Source organism: Lissotriton vulgaris, chromosome 7 (assembly GCF_964263255.1).
Source record: "Lissotriton vulgaris chromosome 7, aLisVul1.2, whole genome shotgun sequence".
In the NCBI taxonomy this organism is placed as follows: Eukaryota; Metazoa; Chordata; class Amphibia; order Caudata; family Salamandridae; genus Lissotriton; species Lissotriton vulgaris.
Window position 1 is genome coordinate 1,336,423,850 of NC_141695.1, and position 24,013 is coordinate 1,336,447,862.

Here is a 24,013-nt window from a genome sequence, read left to right on the forward strand (position 1 = left end):
TAGTTCCGAACAGAGAGTAGTGGGAAGATTTGTGGTCCAGAAGGTGCCAGAGACGCAATGTGCAAGGTCGTACCAAATGCCAGACGCTTTACAAGTACCTGTTACCATAGGCCCTATTGTGTCAATCTACAACCCAGAGGGGGTCCAGCAGGAGGAACAGGCACGATGGGACAGGGAAAGGGCAGAGATGGAGAATAGGAATACCACGATGAATCCTCAAAGACAGAGATTAGCACCAGTGAGTCGGAGTACCCCATTAGATTCCGCGACGGGTCCCTGGATAGAACAAGGGGGTCAAAGAGGATCGATGGATTTGAGGGGACCAAAACCGAAATCCTATAAGGAATTAAGGGAATATCTGAAAGAATGGGACACTGCTGAGGAGGCTAGGAATAAAAGTTTAGAAACAGGAGCTGAATGGAGAGACCAGGATAACAAGGTCCTCTCTCATTGTGGAGCTGGCGAAAGCAGCCCAGAGTGGGAGAGAGGGAGTCAAGGAAGCAGAAGAGATAATTGCCCTACCAGTAGTGGCAATAGGCAAATGTGCGATGACAGGAGTGCAGGGTGTGGCGAAGTGCCTCGCGTCACCTTTAGTGAACAAGAACGAAGGACGCAGGAATATCGGAACACTTTCAGATGCACACACCATACTCCGGATGAAAATGTTCAACATTGGAATCACGGAAACATGGAGAGTCGCGAAGCGTCTCGACATGCATCCGGTGATAGTGGACGAAGTCATGAGAATTTAGGGAGTCGCGAAACGTCTCGCCATACATCCGGTGATCACGAAAGAGATCGCGGGGGCATGGAGAGCCATGAAGGACCTTATCGTCTGTTAAGTGATACCAGACAGCAAGCGAGTTACAGTGGTTTAGAACAGCACGGAGGATCTTATCTTGTGGCTGGAGAAACCGAACTGAAAAGACGGAATGTAGGATTGAAGGATGGAGCATTGTTCCACCACACCCCAAGGGAAGACGGAAAGGCTTGGGATTTAGAGAGGTGGGAACAAAGAGATGGAAGGAAAATTCCTCATAACTCACCCGTGCTCAGGCGTAGGGCGCATAGTGGAGGAGAGAGGGATATGAGAGAACAACCTAGGACAGACGTACTGAAAGCCGAAATAAAAGCAAGACGCATAGATGTAATGAGTTTAAAATCAGACTTAGATGAAATAATTGACGGCACAGTGGCAATCGAGAGGTTAGAGCTGTACGCTCCAGATGAGATACTGTTTTTATCTAAGGACGTTACTCGAAAGGCAAGAGCAGCTCATGAAAAGTTATCTGAACTGGCTGACAAGTACATGATAGACATATCACGAACTAAAGCTTTACAGCCCAATCATAGGCTAAATTGCACAGACCTAGATTTGGATGAACGAAGAACGATTGGACTGAGAGTACACATAAGGGAATTGGTCATGTGTATTAGAATATGGAGAGATCTGGATAGATGGGAGGAAAGATGGTCCAAGAAGGGATCTGTCAGACGGAGTACACTTGTGAAGTCTCAGGATACAGACCTAATGCGAATGGAAGCTTTCCCTTTGCGAGAAATCGCGAACGGAAACTATGTGCATGTACCATGGAGTAGGGGGGATTTAGCGGCATTCACTAATTCCTTCCCGAAACTTAGAGAAAATCCCGTTGAGTGGTACAAGCAGGTAGAAAGATTCGTGAAGATCTCTAAGGTTCTCTGGATCGATTTGAACACATTGTTCGATATCGTGGTACCCGGAGATTTGTGGACGGCATGCAAACTTAGTATTGAATGGCCCACTTGTGAGCCTCAGAGAGATACCCAGACAGGTGGTCCATCAGACAGAGTCATGGAAAAATACGAAAGGGTAATAACATGGCTGAAAGAGAAAGTGCCGGTGCAAGACATAGACTGGGTTAAGATAGATCGAACTACTCAGGAACCGAAAGAGACAGTTCATGAGTTTTATGAAAGGTTACTGAAAGCATTCAAACAGTACAGCGGGTTGGACGTAATGGATCCTAAGGACATAGGACAGTTTGTGTCGAAGTTTGTTCTCGGACTGAGACCAGACATAAGCCTAATGATTCAACAGCATTTGATCTGTTGGCAGAACAAACCTTTAGACGAAATTCTGAGGTATGCTAGATACTGTAGCGATGAGATAGACTCGAAGGCAAAGAAGCTTAAGGAAAAGTTAATGCTAGTACAGATGCAGGCAGCTGGAAAGGGCGGACAGCGACAGCAGGGAACAGGAGTGCAAGCGAAGAAACAGAATAATCAGAGCAGAGAAGAGGAAGAAAGACCGAGACCGAGAATGGATATCGCGACACTGAAAAGAACAACCAGGTGTCATCAGTGTAACGAGGTGGGACATTGGAGACGTGAGTGTCCTTACAATATTGAGACAGGGGAATTAGAACAGGAGGAGGAAGAGGTACAGAATAACGTGGTTAAGGGAGCAACAGTCCCGAAGGGAAAGTTTATCAAAGGGGGGACTCAGACTCCTCGAGCCCCGTTTCCTCAACCGCCTCGAATTGCGAATGGAGGGAAAACCTACAGACAGATGCCATTGTTCGTAGGAGGAGAAGAATGCTACTATGTTGATCCTCTTACAGGGCAACGAGTGAATAGGGAAGAAGATTGCACTTTAGGAGCAGCCCTGGAAGTAGATCAGAGAGGACCATATGTAGAAGCTGAAGTAGCTGGATGTCCTACGACCTTTTTGGTGGATACGGGAGCCACTCGATCCACGTTGAGATCAGCGGTAGTCCCAGGTCTGCCGATATCAGGAGAGATGATTCAGGTGGTAGGAGTCGCAAACAAGAGGATGACGAATCCTCTGACAGAACCAGTGTCAGTAAAGATAGGGAATTACAGTGACGAACATCAGTTTGTGATCTGTGATTCTAGTCCGGTGTGTTTGCTAGGAAGAGATCTGTTGTGTAAACTGAATTGCACAATACATTGCACACCTGAAGGAGTAGAAGTACAGACCAACGATGAAGATGCCGATTTCAAAGTTGTGAACTCGCAGGAATGTGTGGAATTATATCCTACCTTAACAGTGGAGGAGCTTCCACAAGACTTGAGGGAGAAAGTGTCAGCTGAGGTGTGGGATTTTACTGGAGAAGAAATAGGCTTGATCAAAGGAGTAGAACCAGTAAAGATCTTGGTAAGACTCAATGCTGAGTACCCAAGAACACCACAATACAAGTTGACACCAGAGACGATTGCAGGAATAAAGCCTGTGATCGAATCCATGATTAAACAGGGAATACTGAAGGAGATCGTGGGTAGTCCATGTAACTCACCGATTATGGGTTTACAGAAGCCTAGTGGAAAATACAGAATAGTACAGGATCTTCGAAAGATCAATAATATTGTTGTCTCATGTTGTCCAGTGGTACCGAATCCATCAGTGATATTATTTCAGATACCGTTCCAAGCTGAATGGTTTACCGTGATAGATTTGTGCCAGGCTTTCTTTTCGATACCTTTAGATGAAGAGAGCCAGTACCTTTTCGCTTTTAAGCTGGAAGATCGCGTTTTAACATGGTGTCGTATCCCTCAGGGGTATACAGAAAGCCCATCGATTTTTAACCAGCTTTTAAAGAGAAATCTTGAAAGTCTAGTACTGCCCAAGAACTCAGTTCTAGTCCAGTACATAGACGACCTCCTAGTTGCGTCAGAAACAGAGGAAGCTTGCAGAGAAGACACCATAACCTTGTTAAATCACTTGGCCGAGAACGGGCACAAGGTGTCACCAAGTAAATTGCAATATTGTAAGACTGAAGTGCAATACTTGGGCCACAGGATTGAAAAGGGGAAACGGAAGGTGTCCCCAGACAGAATAGAGGCGATTATGAAAATGAACGCGCCTACAACACAAAGAGAGGTCAGGATGTTTTTAGTCATGGTCGGTTATTGTCGACAGTGGATAGCCAACTTCTCACTGAAGGCAAAGCCGTTATTACAACTGACGCACAAAGGAGTGAGTGATCCGGTACCATGGGACAAAGACTGTTTGATGGCATTTTTGCAGCTGAGGGAGGACTTATGTCGTGCCCCGGCTTTAGGAATGCCTGACTATACAAAACCATTTTTGCTTTACTGCTGCGAAAGAGAGGGATGCGCTTTAGCAGTTTTAGCTCAGATCCACGGAGATGCGCGTAGGCCAGTGGCGTACTTTTCGGCTACATTAGATCCAGTAGCCGCAGCGTTGCCCGGATGTCTCAAATCCGTAGCTGCAACGGGTGTCAGCATTGAAAGATCTGAAAGCGTGGTGATGGGACATCAGTTAGTGGTATACGTACCACATTCTGTGGAATTGTTAATGACCAGGACTAAGACTCAGCATCTGACGAATAGCAGGCTCACACGCTACGAGCAAGTCATACTGGCTGCCGAGAATGTGACCCTAAAAAGATGCTCTGTCTTGAATCCTGCAACTTTGATGCCACTTCCGAATGAAGTGGAAGATGAAAATTGTACAGATCAGGACTGCCTCGATGTGACTGAACTATGCACCAAACCGAGACCCGATATCGTAGATGAGCCATTGACTGACCCTGATGAAATTTTCTTTGTTGATGGTTCATGCGTAAGAGACGATATCGGTCAGCTGAGAGCAGCTTATGCAGTTTGCACGATTACCAGAGTTATAGAAGCCGCTTGCCTGGAAGGAGTACACTCCGCACAGGTAGCAGAAATTGTGGCTTTGACTCGTGCTTGCTTAGCAGGCGACAAACTTCGAGTCACCATATACACCGATAGCCAGTATGGTTTCGGGGTAGTTCACGATTATGGGCAGTTATGGTCTCAAAGAGGTTACATGACCTCCTCGGGTTCTCCCATTAGGAATGGAGAATTCGTGAGATTATTGTTAGATGCATTGCAAGGTCCGTCAGCCATAGCCGTTGTCAAATGTGCCGCGCACACGAAGAACGTAGACTTTGTGTCGCAGGGCAATCGCTATGCTGATGAAGTAGCGCGTTATTGCGCAGAGCAAGGATATTCTCACACTGATGTGAAAGTGGGGGGAGTACAGGAAAGAACTGAATTGACCATGTTGTTAGACACAGTGGATACGTGGGACGAATTAAGGAGTGTTCAGGAGAATGCACCAGATGTTGAGAAAAAGGGCTGGGAAACAGCGGGTTGTGAGAAAAGCGAGATGAATTTTTGGGTTTCTGCCGATGGGAGAGCAGTTTTACCAAATGAGCTTGTTAGTCCAATGGCAAGGAAATTGCATGGATCAGCACACATAGGTAGAGATGCCATGGTGAGAGTATTCAGACAAACGTGGTTTAATCCTAAGTTTAGAGTAGCGGCAGAAGCAGTATGTCAGCGATGTGCGATTTGTCAGCAACTAAACGTGGGAAAGAGAACACCAGTTACATTGAGTCATATAGGAAGGTCTGGGGGCCTTTCAATAGAATGCAGCTTGATTTTATAGAAATGCCTCCATGCAACAGACTCAGATACGTTTTGGTGATTGTCTGCATATTTTCTAGATGGGTTGAGGCTTACCCTACACGTAGATGTGATACACTTACAGTAGCGAAACTGTTACTTAGAGAGTTAATACCGAGGTTTGGGGTGCCATCCTCTTTGGAATCAGACAGAGGAACTCATTTCAACAGCGAAATAGTGAAGATGTTGTGCTCAGCTTTGAATATTGATCAGAAGTTACACTGCAGCTATCGACCCGAAGCTTCAGGGATTGTAGAACAAATCAACAGTACAATCAAGTCCAGATTGGCTAAAGTTTGTTCATCGACATCCCTGAGTTGGCCAGACGCACTTCCAGTGGTTCTTATGAGCATACGTAGCACACCTGATAGGAAAACAGGCCTCTCTCCACATGAAGTGCTAATGGGGAGAGCTATGAGATTGCCATCGGTTCCGACTGCAGCGCTAGTGAACATCACAGACGACTTGATTTTGGACTACTGCAAGGGACTATCTGATGCCATTAATTCTGTGTCCCTCCAGGTCCAGGCTGCAGAGGTTCCATCAGCACAAGACTTGTGCCATGACCTGAGTCCTGGAGACTGGGTCTTGGTGAAAAAGCATGTCAGGAAGAACTGCTTAGACGTGCGCTGGAGAGGACCGTTTCAAGTCATACTTGTCACGAACACAGCGGTGAAGTGTGGAGGCCTGCCAAACTGGATACATGCCTCACACACCCGAAGAGTGCCAACACCTCTAGAAGAAACAGCTCCTCTCTCGGATGAAAATCCGGCGGAAAGCGGAGAAGCCATAGAGGGGGAAAGCCAAGCTGGGGAGGTGATCGAAGAGGCTGAACCTGTGTTGGAACAAGTCGACGAAGGTCAAGACACTAGCGAGACCGAAGTCGCCTCAGGAGAAGAAAGTAACTGGGAGACTGAATCGGACACCGAACAAGCTGAGAGTGACCAAGAGACTGGTCCAAGAACAAGGAGCGGAAGAACAAGGAGTGACGAAGCCAGTTGGCCGGAGAGAAAGAAAAGGCCAAGCTCGGAAGAAAAGCAAGAAAGAACTCTTGTCCCGATCGCCGAAGAATCGGATCAGGAAGAAGAAACGACTGACTCAGGAACTGAGAGTCCACGAAGGTCGAGAAGGGGACGTGTGCCCTGCAGAAGGTACGCCACCCCGGAGTGGACTTATCTAGCAGATGTCTTGGGGACAGAAATCTGGGAGAGTGAAGAGCGTGAAAGTAATCGATCTCGATCCATTTGTGGCAGTGGAGATATGGATGTTGACGCCTGGACTCGAGACTGAGGGGTTACTGACTTTCACACTTCCCATACCCCCATACTTGAGTCGGATTAAGGATTTAGTGTTGAACAGATTACAATTTCCAACCTTTGGTCATCAAATATCGGAGGAAGAAGACAAAGTCATTCGTTTTGAGCTATTGGAACTTGTTGCAAGAGCTGCAGGTACGAGAATAATTGTTGATGCATAAAAGACTTTTGTATATAAGCTACAAAGAAGAAGATAACCTAGCGTCGAGTGGAAAGAAGAATAAAATTAGGGTTTACATTTAGAGGACAGAGAAGGGTTAGGGTTGTCTGTTGTTAAAAATAAAGAGACACTGTTGCGAAAAAGAGACTTTGGTTGATAAAAAGAACTTTACAAACCGAGAAGAAAACAAGGCAAGTTGAGGACTGAACTGATAAACTTTTTCGCAGGAGAAGGAGTCACGCTGTTTTGACAACATGGAGAATGGCAACCCAAACCGAAAAGCCAAATGTATAGTAGGTACACTTATAGCGATAGTAATTTTTCTCATAATTACAGTAGTGACAATATCATACATAGTAGGACATGAAAGTGATAAAGAAATAGCAAATGTAAAATTTGTAACGACTTTGAAACCTGCTCTTGTGGGAAAGAAGGAGGAGAGCAATGTTATACATGAAAAGACGTTACTAGCAGATGAAACTCGTAGATTACATGTAGATGAGTCACAGGGAAACTTTAGGTCAAACGCATATGCAAAACTATTATACGAATATATCGATGCCATGGAGGCCAAAGATTGCTACGTCTGTATGCAATTGCCGGCTTCTGTAGATGAGGGCATTCGATATCATCATCTCCCATTGACTTATGGGATAACATGTAGCTTACTGCTTAGTATATTTTATGGTAGAGAAGGATTCGAGTACTACTTTTCGAATTATGATTCGGTACTGCCAGAAGTTCCGAATTATAAGCAAATGAATAAGTGGGACTATTACAAAAAGGAGGATAGACTAGCCAAATTCTTCCTTCCTTGGGATACGTTAGATACATCATATGCACACAGAAATAATCTGACTTGCAAAGTGTCAGAGGTAGAAAAGAAGTTTATAGGACAAGTAGATGATCGGTACAGAAGGCAGAAAATTTTAAAAATGTCAGGACAGTGGAAAACTGATTGGACCGAAGAAGAGAAGGCACATAAAAGGAAAGGTAGCAATGGTCCAATAGCACTGGATAGAACGCAGAAAGGAAAGTTATGTTTAACTCGAAGCAAGACATATTATGAGAGTGAATTCGTAGGTGAAGTTAGTTGCGAGCACTCTTTTAAATTAGAGTACTACACGAAAGATTTTATGAAAGGGATGCAGGCTATTCCTAATGTATATTTTGTGTGTGGGAGAAATGCCTATGTAAAACTGCCTGACAATTGGTATGGTTCGTGTTACTTGGCAATTGTCTTCCCCAAAATATATCATGCAAAGGATTTAGCGATAATAGAAAGAAAGGCTTCGACGAGAATGAAAAGGGAAGTAGGAGAGGCAGAAGTAGTAGGAGACGTATTTGGAGCGGTGTTTCCAATGTTGGGTTTAATACTTAACGATGTTAAGATCAGGAGACTAGCTACAGTCGTAGATAGATTATCTGCAAGTACTGCAAGATCATTAATGCTAATAGAAGGTGAGATGCAGTCGATCAGAGCAATGGTTCTTCAGAATCGACTTGCTCTTGATGTAATATTAGCAAAAGAAGGCGGAGTTTGCAAGGCTTTGAAGGTTCAGGAATGTTGTACTTATATTCCTGATAATTCAAAACCACTAGAGAAGGTTATAAGAAACATTACACAGATTCATCAAGAAATCGAAGATTTGACAAAAATAAATGTTTGGGAGAAAGTAGGTAATGGAGTAGGAAAAGTTGGGAGTTGGTTTGCTAACCTTGGCAAAGGTATTATATGGTATATAGTAAAACCTGTATTAATAGTATTAATTTGTATAATCTCATTGTTAGGATTTGTGAAACTATATAAATGGTATAGGACGAACAGGTTACAAAGATCGATGAAAGATCAGGAAAGGAGACTAGCTGTTTTGCAAGATCAACAGTATAAAAGTTTGAGAGCACTTGAAATGATGAAAAGAGGAAATGATGTAACTAGTTCTGTATAAAGGGTTGTATTCAAATTGCTTTTAGTGATGACTCCTAAAAGTCATCAAAGGGGGGAACTGAGAGAGCGCAATTTGAATATAAAGTATATCGTAGCCATATTTAGACGTATATGTTATAAACGTAGGAATGAAATGCATATCGTAATGTGAAGTTGATGACTATAGCATAAAGTCAATTAAAATGATATCATGGTATAGGAAATATATAACTGTATTCACTTTAGAATGTATTAGATTTAGAAGGCCGTATACGTAGTGGGCTAATGTAGAAATGCTTACGAACAGTAGAACGTGCAGAGTAGAATTCATGTACGTGTGTAGCTTTAAATACAGAAACGGCAAGAGAAATGTAACATGGAGAAATGTGCAAGGAGCATACACATAACGATGTAACCAATGAGAATATAAGGTTATGTTCCATGTATAGGGTTTATATTCTATGTATGAGATTATATTCTGTGTGAACTTTATATTCTATGTAAAATCGTATTAGTTTAGAAGAAACGTAATTGCTAAAAGCGTTCACATATAAATGTATGTTAAAGGTTATACTGTGTAGAAGAAGTTTGTAGGAATGCTAGAAGAGTTTAGGTCATTTGTGATTATAACCTGAATGACCAAGGGTTCGCAAGAGTGTAGTCCAATGTATGTAATTTAGTGGGCTCACAGGAGTCGTGAATAGTCTTTACATGAAGGTGCGAGCCGAAGAGTCTAGCATTTGTTAGATTTAAGGTGACAAATGTCGAACGAAGTTTATTGCCTAAACATGAGAGGAGGCGATTGGAATTTGAGCTTTTTGTTTTTGAATGACCATTCACAGGATCTAGTAAGGTCAGAGAAAGAGTTGTAATGTTAAGGTCTTGTTTAAGGTTATCTGACTTTGGATGAAAGTGTCAACTAAAAGTCGCCAACGAGAAGATGAAGATGACATCTAAGGAGAAGGGTCAACCTAACGGACGACGTGAGGAGATGAAGCAATGGAAAGAGCCAGAAACTGACATCATCGGGGAAAGTCCGTGGTGGGCGTCAAGGGGCGTTTCACCCACATTGTGATTGTGTATTTTAGGGACAGCACCCCGGGGATAAGATAGCGAAGAGCTCAGAGAGAGAACAGCGAGAGGCAAGTTAGAAGGGTAGATGCCTTGAGCAGATGCGCTGAGAGAGATCAGAGCGCAAGGGAGCAGTAGGCCGAGGACCCTTAGAAGAGCGGATGGGTAGGCAGAGAGGGTACTGCTTCTTAAACTTAAGTTACCTTTTAGAGGCTAAGAGAGTTTGAACTTCTTTGGAAGTCAAACTGCTGACACCTTTTTAGGGAAGAAACTTGCGAAGTAGGGATGTCACCTAGTATAGAGTAGGGACAGATTTAACTTGATTATTTTCTCTTTCTGTAGATGACGCAAAGGAACCACTCTACATCGAAGCTTTAAATTGCTGAGTTTGGAATTGATTTTGTATTCTTCGTATACTTTGAGATTTATCCTGAGAGGATTGTAATTTGCATTCAGATTTGACTTTTATATAAAAATACTTAAACTTTATCAGTTGTAAGTGGTTCTTCAGAGTGGCGTCATTTAATGGGGTATGACTAAACCTATGTGGGAGTTGTCTTTTACTCAATGACAGATATTAGCGGTCCAAAATTGACAAATGAGATAAGTTATTAAATTGATCATAATCATAAATTGATATCAAAATCTCATTCCCCGCAACGGCAATGAACAGGTGAACTGGGTCTGGTCTGGTCTGGGCTGCCAGGCAGCATTCAGAACTAGCTCCACCCAACCCTTTCCACTCTGGTCAGATCACTGAGCGGGCACAAGCTGCCAGGCTGCTTGCTCTTTGCTCTGCTGGGTGGCCCCCACCAAAGGCAGACCCTTGGGTCAGACAGTCCTGGCTGGTTGGAGCCTCTTTACTTGAAACAATAGCAGAGGCTGGCCAAGCAGTTCACCCCTAACTGGACCAAATGTGCACAATCAATCACAGAGTACAGTGCTGGCTAAACCATCCCAAGCAGGCTGCCCTGCATGGGGATTTCAGCTGCACATCCCAGCCTGCTTTTCAAGAACACAGGCTCGTAAGAGAAGGCCCATTGGATGAGCTGGAAGGCAGTCATGACTCAAGTCCCTTCGGGCCTGGAGCAGGCTGGCGCAGACCCTTTCAGCACCTAGGAAGAACAAAAAGACAAAACAAGGGAGTCCCAATAACCTGCCTTACTTGTAATCTGTGTACAAAGAGTAACAGAGGGGACTTTGAGAAAATGTGTCTGACCTCCTAGTGCCGTAGTTGGCTCATAAAGTCAAATGATCCCTCATGGGACTTCCATGGCAGCCAGCCATCTGGGCACGCCATTCATTCCTATCACATGGACAACCAGATGACTGCACTAAGAGCGACCAGATGGCCGGGCTTGAACATCGTCCATCTGGTTGCAGCATGTCAGATGAAACGGTTTCTATGTGCCATTGGAGGGGCTCCCCAGGCCAGATTCTTGTGCCTGGGCTTGGCCCCAGGCATGGGCCTGTTGGGAGGCCTCATGCAACTTGGACTCATGGCCCAGTCAGAGCTTTTTCCTCCAGCTTTTTCCTCGAGTCCTGCCTGTGTCTGTGGGACCCTATCCCGAGCACTTTCTGACATGGCAGGCGGGGTGGGGCCCGGTCAGAGCTTGTTAACCCAGGCAGGCAGCAGAGGCCTTCCTGGGCCTTTGAGACCCCGTATCAAGTATTCTGGAACGTGGTGGGCCCAGGGAATGGAGCTCAGGGCAGGGGGATCCACCCGCTGGCCTGTCGGAGCTCTGACCGGGGGCGTGGTCAGAGGTCCTTTACCCAGGCCGGCAGGGAAGGCCTTACGGGGCATAGGCACCCTGTTTCTGGCACTCTGGGACATGATAGAACAGGGAAAAAGATAAGCAAAAAAGACAATGAAAACTAAAATCAAAAATTGGCAAATAGAAAAAAATGCAGCATGATACAAAGAAAAGATAGTAAGGCAACTGTTGTAATGAGAATGCCACATGTGGAACAAGAAAAGGTACAAGTGGAAAAAGAAACTATAAGGAGGAGAAACAATCTAATATTTCGAAATTATACTCGCCTGAGGATCTTGTTTGGTGAGGATTAGATTTCTAGAGGATGGAAAAAAAAGACTGCTATTACTCTATGTGGAATAGAAATGTGCTTCTAATCAGTTTATAACTATCACAAATGGCCAGTGTCCTTTCGTTTGGCACTAATAACATTTTCATTATGAGCAGTTAGCACATTACCAATGCAGGCAATTTATAATTCTGCACACTGACAGGATTGCAATATGGCTTTCATTGTATCATTTGACTGATGCACTAATGAGTTGCATCACAAAATGTGGATTTGCAGGATGTCGCAGAATATCATACAACCTAATGAATACTAATCAGAAGTAGGCACTCTGTGAACCTCTTGCGAATGGAGGCGTGGAAGGGAGAGCACACTTACATCCTTGTGTTCACATTACTAACAGGAAAATAAAATTGTAAAGCAGCCTGTGTCCCTTAATTGCACAGGTGCTGCTTTTTTTTTAATTTAATAAACATTTTCTTTAAGAATGACATCAGAGGATCATGCAGAGATCCACCGGAGCACTGTCTGTCTCCTTGGGGTCAGCAGTCAATATTCCAAAAGGGGAAGCAGTCCACTGGGAACAGCTTCTACTTTTTGAAGCAGTTAACTCAGGGATTGGTAACAAATCAATTATGTGTGATCTTCCTACTCACAAAAGTTCTTTGGTACATGTGAAAAAGTGTTTTTTGGTAGAAAACCTTGGGGCATATTTACAAGAAAAGTGATGGAGCACGGCGTTAGCAATCTTACTTTTGAAACACAGGGCTGCACTGTATTTACAAGAATACGGTGCAACCCTGCATTTCCCCCTGCACTGGCACTAATTACAGCTGGCTAACTCTAGCACAGGTACCCTTGCACCATAGTTTACAAGGCAGCGTTAAGCCACGTTAAGTGGCTTAACACTGCCTTGTAAATAAAGCGACGCCCGTATCGCCACAGAAATGTCAAAAAAGTTATGTTCCTGTGGCGATAAGGGCTTGTAAATATGCCTCCTGGTCTTTTTGCAAACTGACGGCCACAAAACACCTTTGTACATCAGGATCTAGAAAAGATACTTTTTAATTTTATTTTTTGGCATGGCGTTCAAGTCGGTTCGGGATGAAGGAACAGGGAAGTGCTGTGAATGAAGTAAAGGGAGCTGGTATGGGGTCCGGGTATTTAAGAGTCCAGATGCAGGTCAGAACAATTGTAGTTCTGTTCCCTTTGAACCTTCTTATAGTCACATTTAAGAAGAAGGTTTTTATCAAGGGTCATCTGGAATGTGGCAAATGATCCAATTATTTTCCGGTAACCTTCATTACCGAGGTTGGCAGTCCCCCTCATCCCAATCCTAATTGAATGAAGGGACCCGCCTCCAGACGGAGTTCTCACATACCATGATCGTCCCAATCAGTAAGGACTGGGACTAGAAGGATTAGATGAGGAGGTAATGGTGTCTGCTGGGGTCTTACCTGAAAAAGCTGTACTTCATTCTCTGTATGGACAATAGCTTTTGGAAAGCTGAACAGCAATAAACACTCGGTGAGTTGGTCTGGCAAGGATTTGTAGGTATTGTAAAGTCAGTCCTATTGCTTTAAAGTGAATGCACTCTTTGATTGACAGCAGAACCTTTGTCGGGATTTTCTTACTGCAGCGGTGCTGTTGCAATACTTAAGCCAGAATATGGAGGAGTTTATTGTTTTGGGTAGTAAGCCCCACGTAAATTATTTTTCAGAAGCCACAAACAATCAATCTGGGGATTTCAAGAGCGCTACTCACCCGTGAGGGTCTCAAGGTGCTGGGGGGGGGGGGGGGGGGGTTGAGCAGCTCCATTCAGTTGAAGAGCAAGGTCTTGAGGGTCTTCCTGAAGATGTGCAGGGTGGGTACGCGTCTGATGTCGATCGGGAGCTTGTTCTAGGTCCTGGCCGCAGGATGGAGCAAGTTCTTCCACCCATTCTTGTTCTGTGGATGCACAGGGGTTCAGCGAGGTTGGTGGATTGGAGGTTTCTTTTGGGTACGTGGAAAAATATTCCATCGCTGAGATATTGGAGTTTGATGTGGTGGAGGCATTTGTAGTCATGGGTGAGTATCATGAAAGTGACTCTCTTCTCAACAGGTAGCCAGTGGAAGTTACGCAGGTGTCGAGTAATGTGTTGGTGTCGAGGGGTGCTGAGGATGAGCCTGGCTGTGGTGTTCTGTATGGTCTGGATTTTGCAGAGTAGAACCTTATTGATACCGGCGTAGAGGGCGTTTCCATAATCCAGTCTGCTGGTTATGAGTGCATGGGTGATGGTCTTGCTTGCTTCGTGGGATCCATTTGATGGTCTTTCAAAGGCTGCAGAGGGTGTTGAAGCAGGTGGAGGCGACGGTGTTGACCTGTTGGGTCATGGAGAGGGAGGAGTCGAGTACGATATTGAGGCTACGGCGTGGTCCATGGTGGTGGGTTGTTGTGGGCCACCAGGTGTTGTCCCATGCAGGGGGGTAGGGTCTGAGGAGGAGGACCTCTGTCTTCTCCGAGTAGGGCTTCAGGCAGCTGATGCTCATCCAGGATGTGACTATCTTCATTCCATTTGATGGTCTTTCGAAGGATGCGGAGGGTGTAGAAGCAGGTGAAGACGATAGTATGGCTCTGTCAGGTCATGGAGAGGGAGGAATCGAGTACGATGCCGAGGTTTTGGGCGTGGTCAATGGGGGCGGAGGGTCCCGAGGGCGGTGGGCCAAAAAGTGTTGCCCTATGCATGGGAGGAAGGTCTGAGGATGAGGACCTCTGTCTTCTCCGACTTTAGCTTCAGGCAGCTGTTGCTCATCCAGGATGCAACATCCTTCATTCCTTCCTGGAAGTCGAGTTTGGTGGTAATAGGGTCCTTGGTGAAGGAAAGGATGAACTTGGTGTTGTCAGTGTAGGATACTATGCTGAGTCTGTGCTGTCTGACGATGGCGGCGAGAGGGGCTATGTGGATGTTGAAGAGCGTGGGGCTGAGGGACAATCCCTGGTGTACTCCGCAGTTGATTTTCTGTGGGTTCGGAGAGGAAGGGTGGCAGTCTGATTCTTTGGGTTCTACCAGTGAGGAAGGAGCAGGCCAGTTGTTGGAGGTTCCCTGTATGCTGGCGTCGTAGTGAGTGTGCAGTGGAAGACGGTATTGAAGGCTGCAGAGAGGTAGAGTAGAATCAGGGCTGCGGTGTGTCCTTGGTCGAAGAGGGTGCGGATGTCATCTGTGGCAACAAGTAGGGTGGTCTCAGGGCTGTGGTTGCTGCAGAATACGGAGTGGGAGGGGTCGAGGGTGGAGTTTTCTGCGATGAATTTCGTTAGTTGGACGTTGATGGTCTGCTTGGTGACTTTGGCCATGAAGGGGAGGAGGGAGATGGGTTGGTAGTCCTTGAGGTCTGTGGGATCTTCTGAGGGCTTCTTGAGTAGGGGTTTGACTTCTGTGTGTTTCCAGTCATCGGGAAAGAGGCTGGTTTTGAAGGTGGCATTGATGGTGTGTCGTAGTTCTGGAGCAATGGCGGTAGTGGCTCTGTGGAAGATGTGCGCGGGGCAGGGGTTCGTGGGGGCTACTGCATGGATACCTTTAATGGTCGATGCAGTGTCTTTGATGGTGACTGGTGTCCAGGAGGAGATGGTGTGTTGGCTGGCATTGCTGGAGGAGTGAGTTGTTTCGGAGTCAGGTGTCTGGTCGTTTAAGTTGTCGTAGAGGCCCTTGATTTTCAGATAGAAGTAGGAGCCGAGCTTCTTGCAGAGGTCCTGGGAGGGGGTGATGTCTGTGGTTTTGCTGGGAGTCTGGTAAATTCCTGGATAATGCTGAAGAGTACCTTGGAGATGTTGGAGTTGGCAGCAATCTTGTTCTGGATGAAGGTCCTTTTAGTGTATCTTAAGCGTTGGTATTCTGTCATGGCGTTTTTGTAGATGGTGCGGTCTTCCACAAATTTCCTGTTTCTCCAGTTCTTCTTGAGATGTCTGCAGGGGGGTCTGGATTCTTGGAGGTCGTGGTGAACGAGGTGGCCTTTCTGGGGTACTGTCTGTCTTGGTTACGTAGGAGTGTGAACTCATCTGCGCAGTTGGTGATCCATCCATGGAGTTCTTTGGCTGAAAGGTTGGCGTTGGTCGTGGTGGTGGGAGCATCGCGGTGAGGGAGGAGTTGAGCTGCTCCTCTGAGACCTTGCACAGTTGGTGATCCATCCATGGAGTTCTTTGGCTGCAAGGTTGGCGTTGGCTGTGGTGGTGGGGGCATCGCGGTGAGGGAGGAGTTGAGCTGCTCCTCTGTAACCTTACTCCAGTTTCTTCGTGGAGGGTGGGGTGCAGGTTTGGGTGGCTGGGTTTGTTGACGTGGAAGTGTACGCAGTGGTGGTCCGTCCATGGGGGTTGCATGGCGTGGCTGAAGTGGATGTTGTTGCCTCCTGCAAAGTTGGGGTTGAGCGTATGTCCTACCTTGTGGGTGGGGGTGGTGATGAGTTGTTCCAGTCCAAGGTTAGGGGAGGTTTTACAGGAGGGTGGTGAGGTTGGGGTCGCTGAGGTTGTTGAGGTGGAAGTTGAGGCACCACTACCACCTAGCTCAATCCAAAGCAGCACGACATACCTAGCAGACTGTCCTTTATAGGACACACAGATAGTATACAGCAGTCTTTGCTGCAGCATTGACTTAAGGCATTGTAAAAACGCTGTACCATAGATAACAGCTGGATTACTAACTGGTAATCTTCATTACTCTGATTCTTCTACATACATCCTACTACATTAATCCTACTACTTACTTACATCTACGATTAATGTGACAGCATTATTGCCACTTGCTCACCCATTCCAAAGCTTTCTTCAGTTTCTATAACCAAACAGAGATCTCCCATAAAACCCTTCTCCCATAACCTCACTTCCTGTATGGAGCAAACCATTCCAATCAAGGTGATGAGGAAGGAGGGAGGGTGGGTTGTAGGTACTGGGATAAGTGAGGAAGAATCAGAGTAATGAAGATTGCCAGTCAGTAATCTGGGTAATACCTCCTCATGATCTAACTCGCCGCACAAGGAAAGGTAGCACATTTTCTTCATTCACAAACCCCTTTCAAGTTCCATTCCACAGCCTTGATGCACTTTGGCTCCAATCGTTAAAGGTGGATATGAATGTCATGGGTTTGAGTCAAAAATGAAAAAGGTGTTATTTTTTCCTCTGCCTTCCGTCCTCATAGTTAGAACCTTGATTTATCCCCGGAAGCTTGTCTCCTTTCTGGTGAAGAATTGGCTTGGTAGTTTAGTCTGCCCTGTTCCCATGATGCACTGGGCCAGGGACAGACTGATTTGCATATAGCCAGGTTCTGAGCTGGGATGGTGCAGTGAGCTAAATAACGGTGATGGATCAAGCCCTGATCTTTGGACTGGGTAAGAGTGGTCTGCTTAATTCAAACACTCTGTTCATCACTACCCCCTTTTCTGAATCGTTTTCGGCCACTATAGGTGTGGCAGGGTATACTCAGACATGAGTCCCTTGCTCACTGCACCATCAGGATTCAAGCAAGCCGGGCAGACGACGGCTGAAATGCCAGAAACCGGTCCCCGGAAGCTTGTCTCCTTTCTGGTGAAGAATTGGCTTGGTAGTTTAGTCTGCCCTGTTCCCATGATGCACTGGGCCAGGGACAGACTGATTTGCATATAGCCAGGTTCTGAGCTGGGATGGTGCAGTAAGCTAAATAACGGTGATGGATCAAGCCCTGATCTTTGGACTGGGTAAGAGTGGTCTGCTTAATTCATACACTCTGTTCATCACCACCCCCTTTTCTGAATCCTTGATTTATCCCAGGCGCTTTACCAGGGACATTTAAGGATTTGGGGGGTCCCGGGCCAAATGTATTTTGGATGCCCCTGTTCGGAATTTATGATAAAATTTCAACTTGTTCATGCCCTGTTTGGCGAGGTTACCAACACTGCACAGGCGCATTCATTCAAATTCTAAATGTGTTTACATCTAATATTCAGGGAATGTTGTAAAATTGCAGCAGCTCACTAATATTACTGCAAATAATCTCTGTGACACCTGCCCATTTCTTATATGTGAGGTCCTCTTTTGACATAAAGGAAACCTTTTATATGAATGTTGCATGAAACATAAACACATTTCTCTGAAAAATGTCTCTAATAGACTCACACACATCACATTAGAAATAAATTAAAGAGAAAAAGTATTTAAAACAATATGTTTAAGAATTATGTAAGGTCATTAGGAATTTAGGACAAGACTTTCATCAGACCAGAGCCGGCTCTATCAGGGGGGCCTTTTTACCCATACCTTAAAACGTCTCTGTGCTTTAAGCCTGCTTTTAATGAGCTGTAACTTCCATATTCCTATTATTACATGGGAAACAGGTTCTTCAGCTACTGAGCAAAATCTCTAAAATGGTTGCTGCATAATGAGGTTAAGCAAGACATGGAAACTGATGCGAAGAGGTGTGGTACAGCGGCCAGGGCGACTGACTTCGGAAACTGGGGGCTCACGGTTTGATCATTGGCGCCGGCATCAGTTCGCTCAGCACCATGTGACTCTGGGCAATAGCTTGCTTAATCTTCCCGGCAGCCCCCAGCGCCTTGACACCCTTGGGTAATTGTTCGCGCTTTACAAATACTAGATTTTCAATCAACTACCTGCGCAGATGACCCCGGCGTCTTCAGCATGGTCGCAGTTTTGTGTGTTCCACCAGCTGCTGGGGCAGTCCCACAGGTAGAGCTCATCCCCTCTGCAGTGCACGTTACTAAGGAAGATGCTTCCACTGCCCGGGCCAAAGTAGGCCCTGCTGGGGGAATATAAGGCGGTTCCACAGCCTATCTGACGACACACCACCTCAGCATCATCTAGGTCCCAGCCGTCATCGCACACAGTCCCCCAGGAGCCTCCGCGGTAAAGCTCCACTCGACCTGCGCATCTGGTTTCTCCGTTGATTAACTGCAAACCTAGAAAAAGCAAAGATCATATATTGTTACCTGATACACCACCTTTGGACTTTTCACGTGATTGCAAATACAGTGACCACCATTCACACCTTCAAGCTTCAGCCTGTTTAGAGGGATTTCATATTTGCAGTGATCTGGCGTGTTTGTTCTACTCTAGCTGTCCAGTATTTAAAAGTTGGATCCCACAGCTAAAAGATTGAAAAGGCACCAAAAAAGAACACATGCAAACACTTGCACTGAGGCAGACAGCCCAAGACATCTAAGAAAGCCAAGGACAAATTAACAGTACAACTAAGTACACAGAAAACAAAAGAAGCCAAAAACAGATACACTTACAACGCAATGCGAATCATGGACACAGCCACAGGAAGCACACTCACAAGCATACATTTGAATGGAAGAGGATGGATGGGTGGTTGTGTGTGCCGAGGAGGCTGGAGCAATAGATACATGGATGGGAGGGGTGATGGTTTGATGAACAGAAAATCAAAGAAGCAAAGCATACATCTGATTATCAATATGTTGACAGTTGGGTCTGTTTTTGTAGAGTGGCTTTCAAGAGATTTGATGCTTCATCAAAGCTGATATTTTGTGTTCAGTTCATCTTAATTATGGAGTTTGGTTTGGTCCCATGTTAGTACAATAAAATACAAAGAAATGTAAATCAGACAGCAACAACATTAAACCAAAGTTGGGGGAAATACCGCAAAAAATCTCTGTTTTAGATCTGCAGGGTTTACTAAAACCATAATTAGTTGTTGATTTAAAGACAAACGCAGGGTAGAAAATTGAAATACACAGCCTATTTCATACTAATAACATAATACTACAGAAGAGATTAAAGAATCAATGAAAATCCAAATGCCAGTATTAGGCCCTATGAACAGAAACTCCAGGACACGATTTATTGTACGACTGTTATTAGACTTCAATAATCTTTCAAATGTATCTTCCGTAAATCAGTGAAACAAGGACTAGTAAACAGAAGATGCAAAAGAGACTCTTCATCGATGATACATAGTATGCATTGTTTGGTCAGACTTTATTTATGCAGTCAACGGGCTAGGGACAAGATAACAAAATTGGTACTTGACATAAACAAGAATTCCCTAATAGCCTCTTGCGCATGTATCTTTGTGGGTTTAGTTATAAAATTCCTAGGTCCTGATTTATACTTCGGAGTGCACCATTTACTCTGTCAGAGCGACAGAGTAAAATAATCCATTGCTTGGCTGAGGTAAATGTTTTCCGAAATTAGAGATGTCCGCTAGCCCAGCGTACAGCTGGTAACATTGGCAGGAACTGCCCTCACGGTGGTTCCAGTCAATGATGACGGTATCGTCCGTCAAACTTTTCATATATATTTGGATTTTTAAAAACAAACAGCTTAATTCATGAAGCCTAAATCGGCTCGCAAAGGGCCAGATTCTGAGAATCTGGCCCTTTGCGAGTGCGATTTTTGCATTTGGGATTCAACATCCCAAATGCAAAAATCGCTATTTGCTAATTCGCATATTTGCGAGGAATTACATTTAAGGAATCTCTATTTGAGATTCCTTAAATGTAATTCATCATCCATTTTCCAATTGCGAAATCGCAATTTCGGCCCGCAATTTACCGCGAGGTCAAACCTCGTGGTAAATTGCGAAAACTCAGAAAAATGCATTTAAATGCATTTTTCTGAGTTGCATGTTACACACACACATGTCCTTTGGACATGTGTGTGTGCAACACCTGTGTTAATTTCCATTGCAGGGGTGCTACAGGGTGTCCTTTGGACACCCCTGGCACCCTTGTACTCGCAATCTCATTTGCGATTAGCTAATTGCTAATCGCAAATGAGGAATGACTCCCCATGCATTCCCATGGGCCTTTTGGCCCATAGGAATGCATGGGGAGTTATTCCTTATTTGCGATTAGCAATTAGCTAATCGCAAATAAGGAATCAGTGGGAATCGCAATTAATATTGCGATTCCTACATGAATACCGTTTTGCGAGTCTCAAATAGCGATTCCTTATGATTCGCTATTTGAGCCTCGCAAAACGGCGCGTTCATGAATCAGGCTGAAAATCCCAAAGAGAGATTTTGTTTTTGAAAATACAAAAAAACAATGACCTCCCACACCACGGGGGCTATCTCCCTTGGTGTGGGGGTCATTTTGCAGTTTTTACTGCCTCTTATCCCCAGGTTCTGGCAGTTAAGGTTAGTGAAAACTGGCCATTTCACCACCCCGCTCCAAATAAGGTGGTAATTAGATCATCAAACCTCCAACTGTTTTTACTCCGTTGGACCGTCAGCAGAGTATGTCTGTGACGAGACAGAGCAGTCTCTGTCTCTGACATTCTGAAGGTCCACCCATCAGTAAATCAGTCAGGCAAACCTTTAGTTTGAGGGAGAGGGTACTCTAATACCGTTACAACGGAGTACCCCGTCTGTCAAACTCTGAATCAGCCCCCACCTCTTTAAATCAAAGATGGAACTGAAGCTTAGAAGCGGTTTTCCTGCCCCAGTGAATGAGCACATCTCTTTTAGCCAACAGTACCCCAGTGATGCTAGTTTCCTGACTTTCTTGGGAATTTGAACTGTGTACCCTAAAAGAGCTATTTCAGGGAGGGGAGCCAGCGGAACGATATGGAGAGGGCGAACGGCCTGGCAGGGTACTGGCACAAATGCTAAGACCACCTTACAGCAAATTCTGCATTACTGACTTGCACTCAGCTGCTGGTACCTTGCTCACCTTTACTTCGGCTATTAGGGATGAGTTTCTGGACTATTACACCACACTATACTCCTCCAGGGCAGAGTCTGATGGTGCTGCCCAGATGGCATATTTAGATGAGGTCGCACTGGTGTCTCCGCTCCGGGACTTGACAGCTTCCTGGGGGATTTTTATAAAGAATTCAAGGACATTCTTGCCCCTCAGTTGATTGAGGTTTATGCAGACGCATTAGAAAAACAGATTCTCCCCCCCACACTACTGGAAGCCGTAAAAATACCTCCTGCCTGTTTGGAAATACACACCCCTCTTATAACTGCCTTGAAACCCTCCCACAAAACCGCCACTTTGTCAACTGAACCCGTATTGAGTTCGAAATAGTCCTCTATTGCCTCGCGCACCTCCACCTTAAACACATCGTCTTGGAGGGCTTTACTCGGGAAACGCCATTGTCTTTCATACCCTTCCGGAAGTGGAATCAGCAATTGTAGAATTATCGGGGAGTGGTCCGAATATGTGCTGGGGAGTGTAGTGTGGGAGCCAAACCAATCCATGACACTGGGAGTGATCAGCCAATAATCGAACCTGGACCAGGTTCCGTGTAGGCCAGAGTAATGAGTGTAGCTGGTGAGGGTGGGGTTACACAGTCGCCAAATGTCTATCAGCAAGTATTGAGTGCAGAGGTCCCTCATAGCCCGCCTTGCGCATGGTTTAGCATCTGGTGCAGTGGAAGAGCTGTCAAGTGTGGTATTTATCAATAGGTTGAGGTCCCCCCCTAGCAGCAGCGCTTGAGGATCATGTTTTGCAATCCGGGCGTTGAGGTCGTGAAAAAACTCAGGGGCGTCCACATTGGGAGCGTACACATTGACCAAAGTGACTTTGTGGCCATACAGATTGCCCGTGACTATCATGTATCTGCCCACGGGTCACCTCTGTTAGCGTAAAGGGGAATCTCTTATGTATCAGTATCGCTGCACCTCTAGCGTAATTGCTATAATTAGTAAAGTATCTGTGCGTGCCCCAGCTGGTGCCATAATAAGCCGAATCTGTGGGGGGAAGGTGTGTTTCTTGTAAATAGACTATATTGACCTTGTGTCAGAGAAGGTAATGAATCACCTACCTCCTCTTACGTGTATTATTGAGGCCTCAGACATTCCAGGACATTAGGGCAATGGCTGAAGGGCCCTGCACGGTACCCAACCATGACATTTAAACACTGTACATGCATTCTCCTGTCAGGACTGCAATGTGATGGAAACTTGGCAAGCAATGCTAAACTAAAGTGTGAACAACAACAATCGCAATGTTTAGATTTTCCCCCCATCCCTCCTCCACCCACCCAGCCGCCTACCAACCCGTAGGTTGCCAACCCCCAGCAACTTAACCCGCCCGGGAATCATAGGGATCACTGGGCAAACAGTTGAGGTCCAATAAGTGGGCCCCAAAATGAGATGAATCAACTAAGTTGACACACCAGAGGGGGTTGGCACCTCTGAATCGAGCCGGTCCAGTGCCTTATATGTAAAGAAAAGTAAAAATAAACAACGCGATTTCCCATATGCAACTGCGGATCGCACAAGTTCATTCAAGAACAAGTGCCAGGGAGGGAAGATGGCGGCGGGTAGGACGCACGGCCGGAGAGATCCGGACTCAGACTCTCTGAGCATGAAGATATGGAACTATTAAGATAAACCCGCATCAAAAACTGCACCGAAATGTAAAAAGTAGAACCTTAACTAAACTGAAGGATATTTCTTTGGGGAAACAACATGGTATTCTACCTTACAGACGAAAGCGGCAACGGCAGTCCGAGTGATAGAGAGTATGCGGTGTCCGGGGAGGCGAGAGCGAAACGCGGAACAGGATTTTGGGCGACGGCTGGAGAAGCAAAGGCAAACTGCGCGAAAGCTTCCGGGAGGCTAAAGTTTCAATTCCGGGGCGCGAGTGGAAGAGAAATTTCGGGCTCGGACACGGGGCGGCTATCAGAACAAGGAGTTCACATAAACGAAATCAATGAAATAAGCGCCACAGCTCACCTTTTCTGGAGAAGTAACAGGGAAGGAGAGTTAAAAGCCAAAGTTTGTGAAGATCGACGTGGTGCCTTCCACAACAATGAATGGCTGCCAGAACATGTGATTTACATAAACGAAATTAGCGACATTAACGCCACAGCTCATTTTCGTTGGAGGAATAACAGGGAAGGAGGGATACAAGTTTGTGGAGATCATCATCGTAGTGCCTGCCATAACGCTGAATTGCTCCCTGGTGGTAGGAGATGGCACAAAGGTCATGAAGCGGACTACGAAATAAAAAACGAAGAAACCGATGTCCTCACAGATATCTTGAAAGGTAAGCACATTAAAAATAATAACCAAATATCGGAAAAAGATTCAAAACAGC

General features: G+C 45.4%; 1 protein-coding gene across 1 annotated transcript in view; it reads right to left on the reverse strand.

The window, feature by feature from the left end:
- Nucleotides 1–10,918: 10,918 nt before the first annotated feature.
- LOC147703646 (polyserase-2-like) overlaps nt 10,919–24,013 on the reverse strand; it is a 1,078,318-nt gene continuing 1,065,223 nt past the window's right edge. Inside the window, exons 16-17 of the mRNA XM_086929536.1 lie at nt 18,590–18,895; nt 10,919–11,049 (exon numbers count right to left, since the gene is read on the reverse strand). Coding sequence (XP_086785662.1) covers nt 10,919–11,049; nt 18,590–18,895 — 437 coding nt within the window. The remainder of the gene's footprint in view (nt 11,050–18,589; nt 18,896–24,013) is intronic.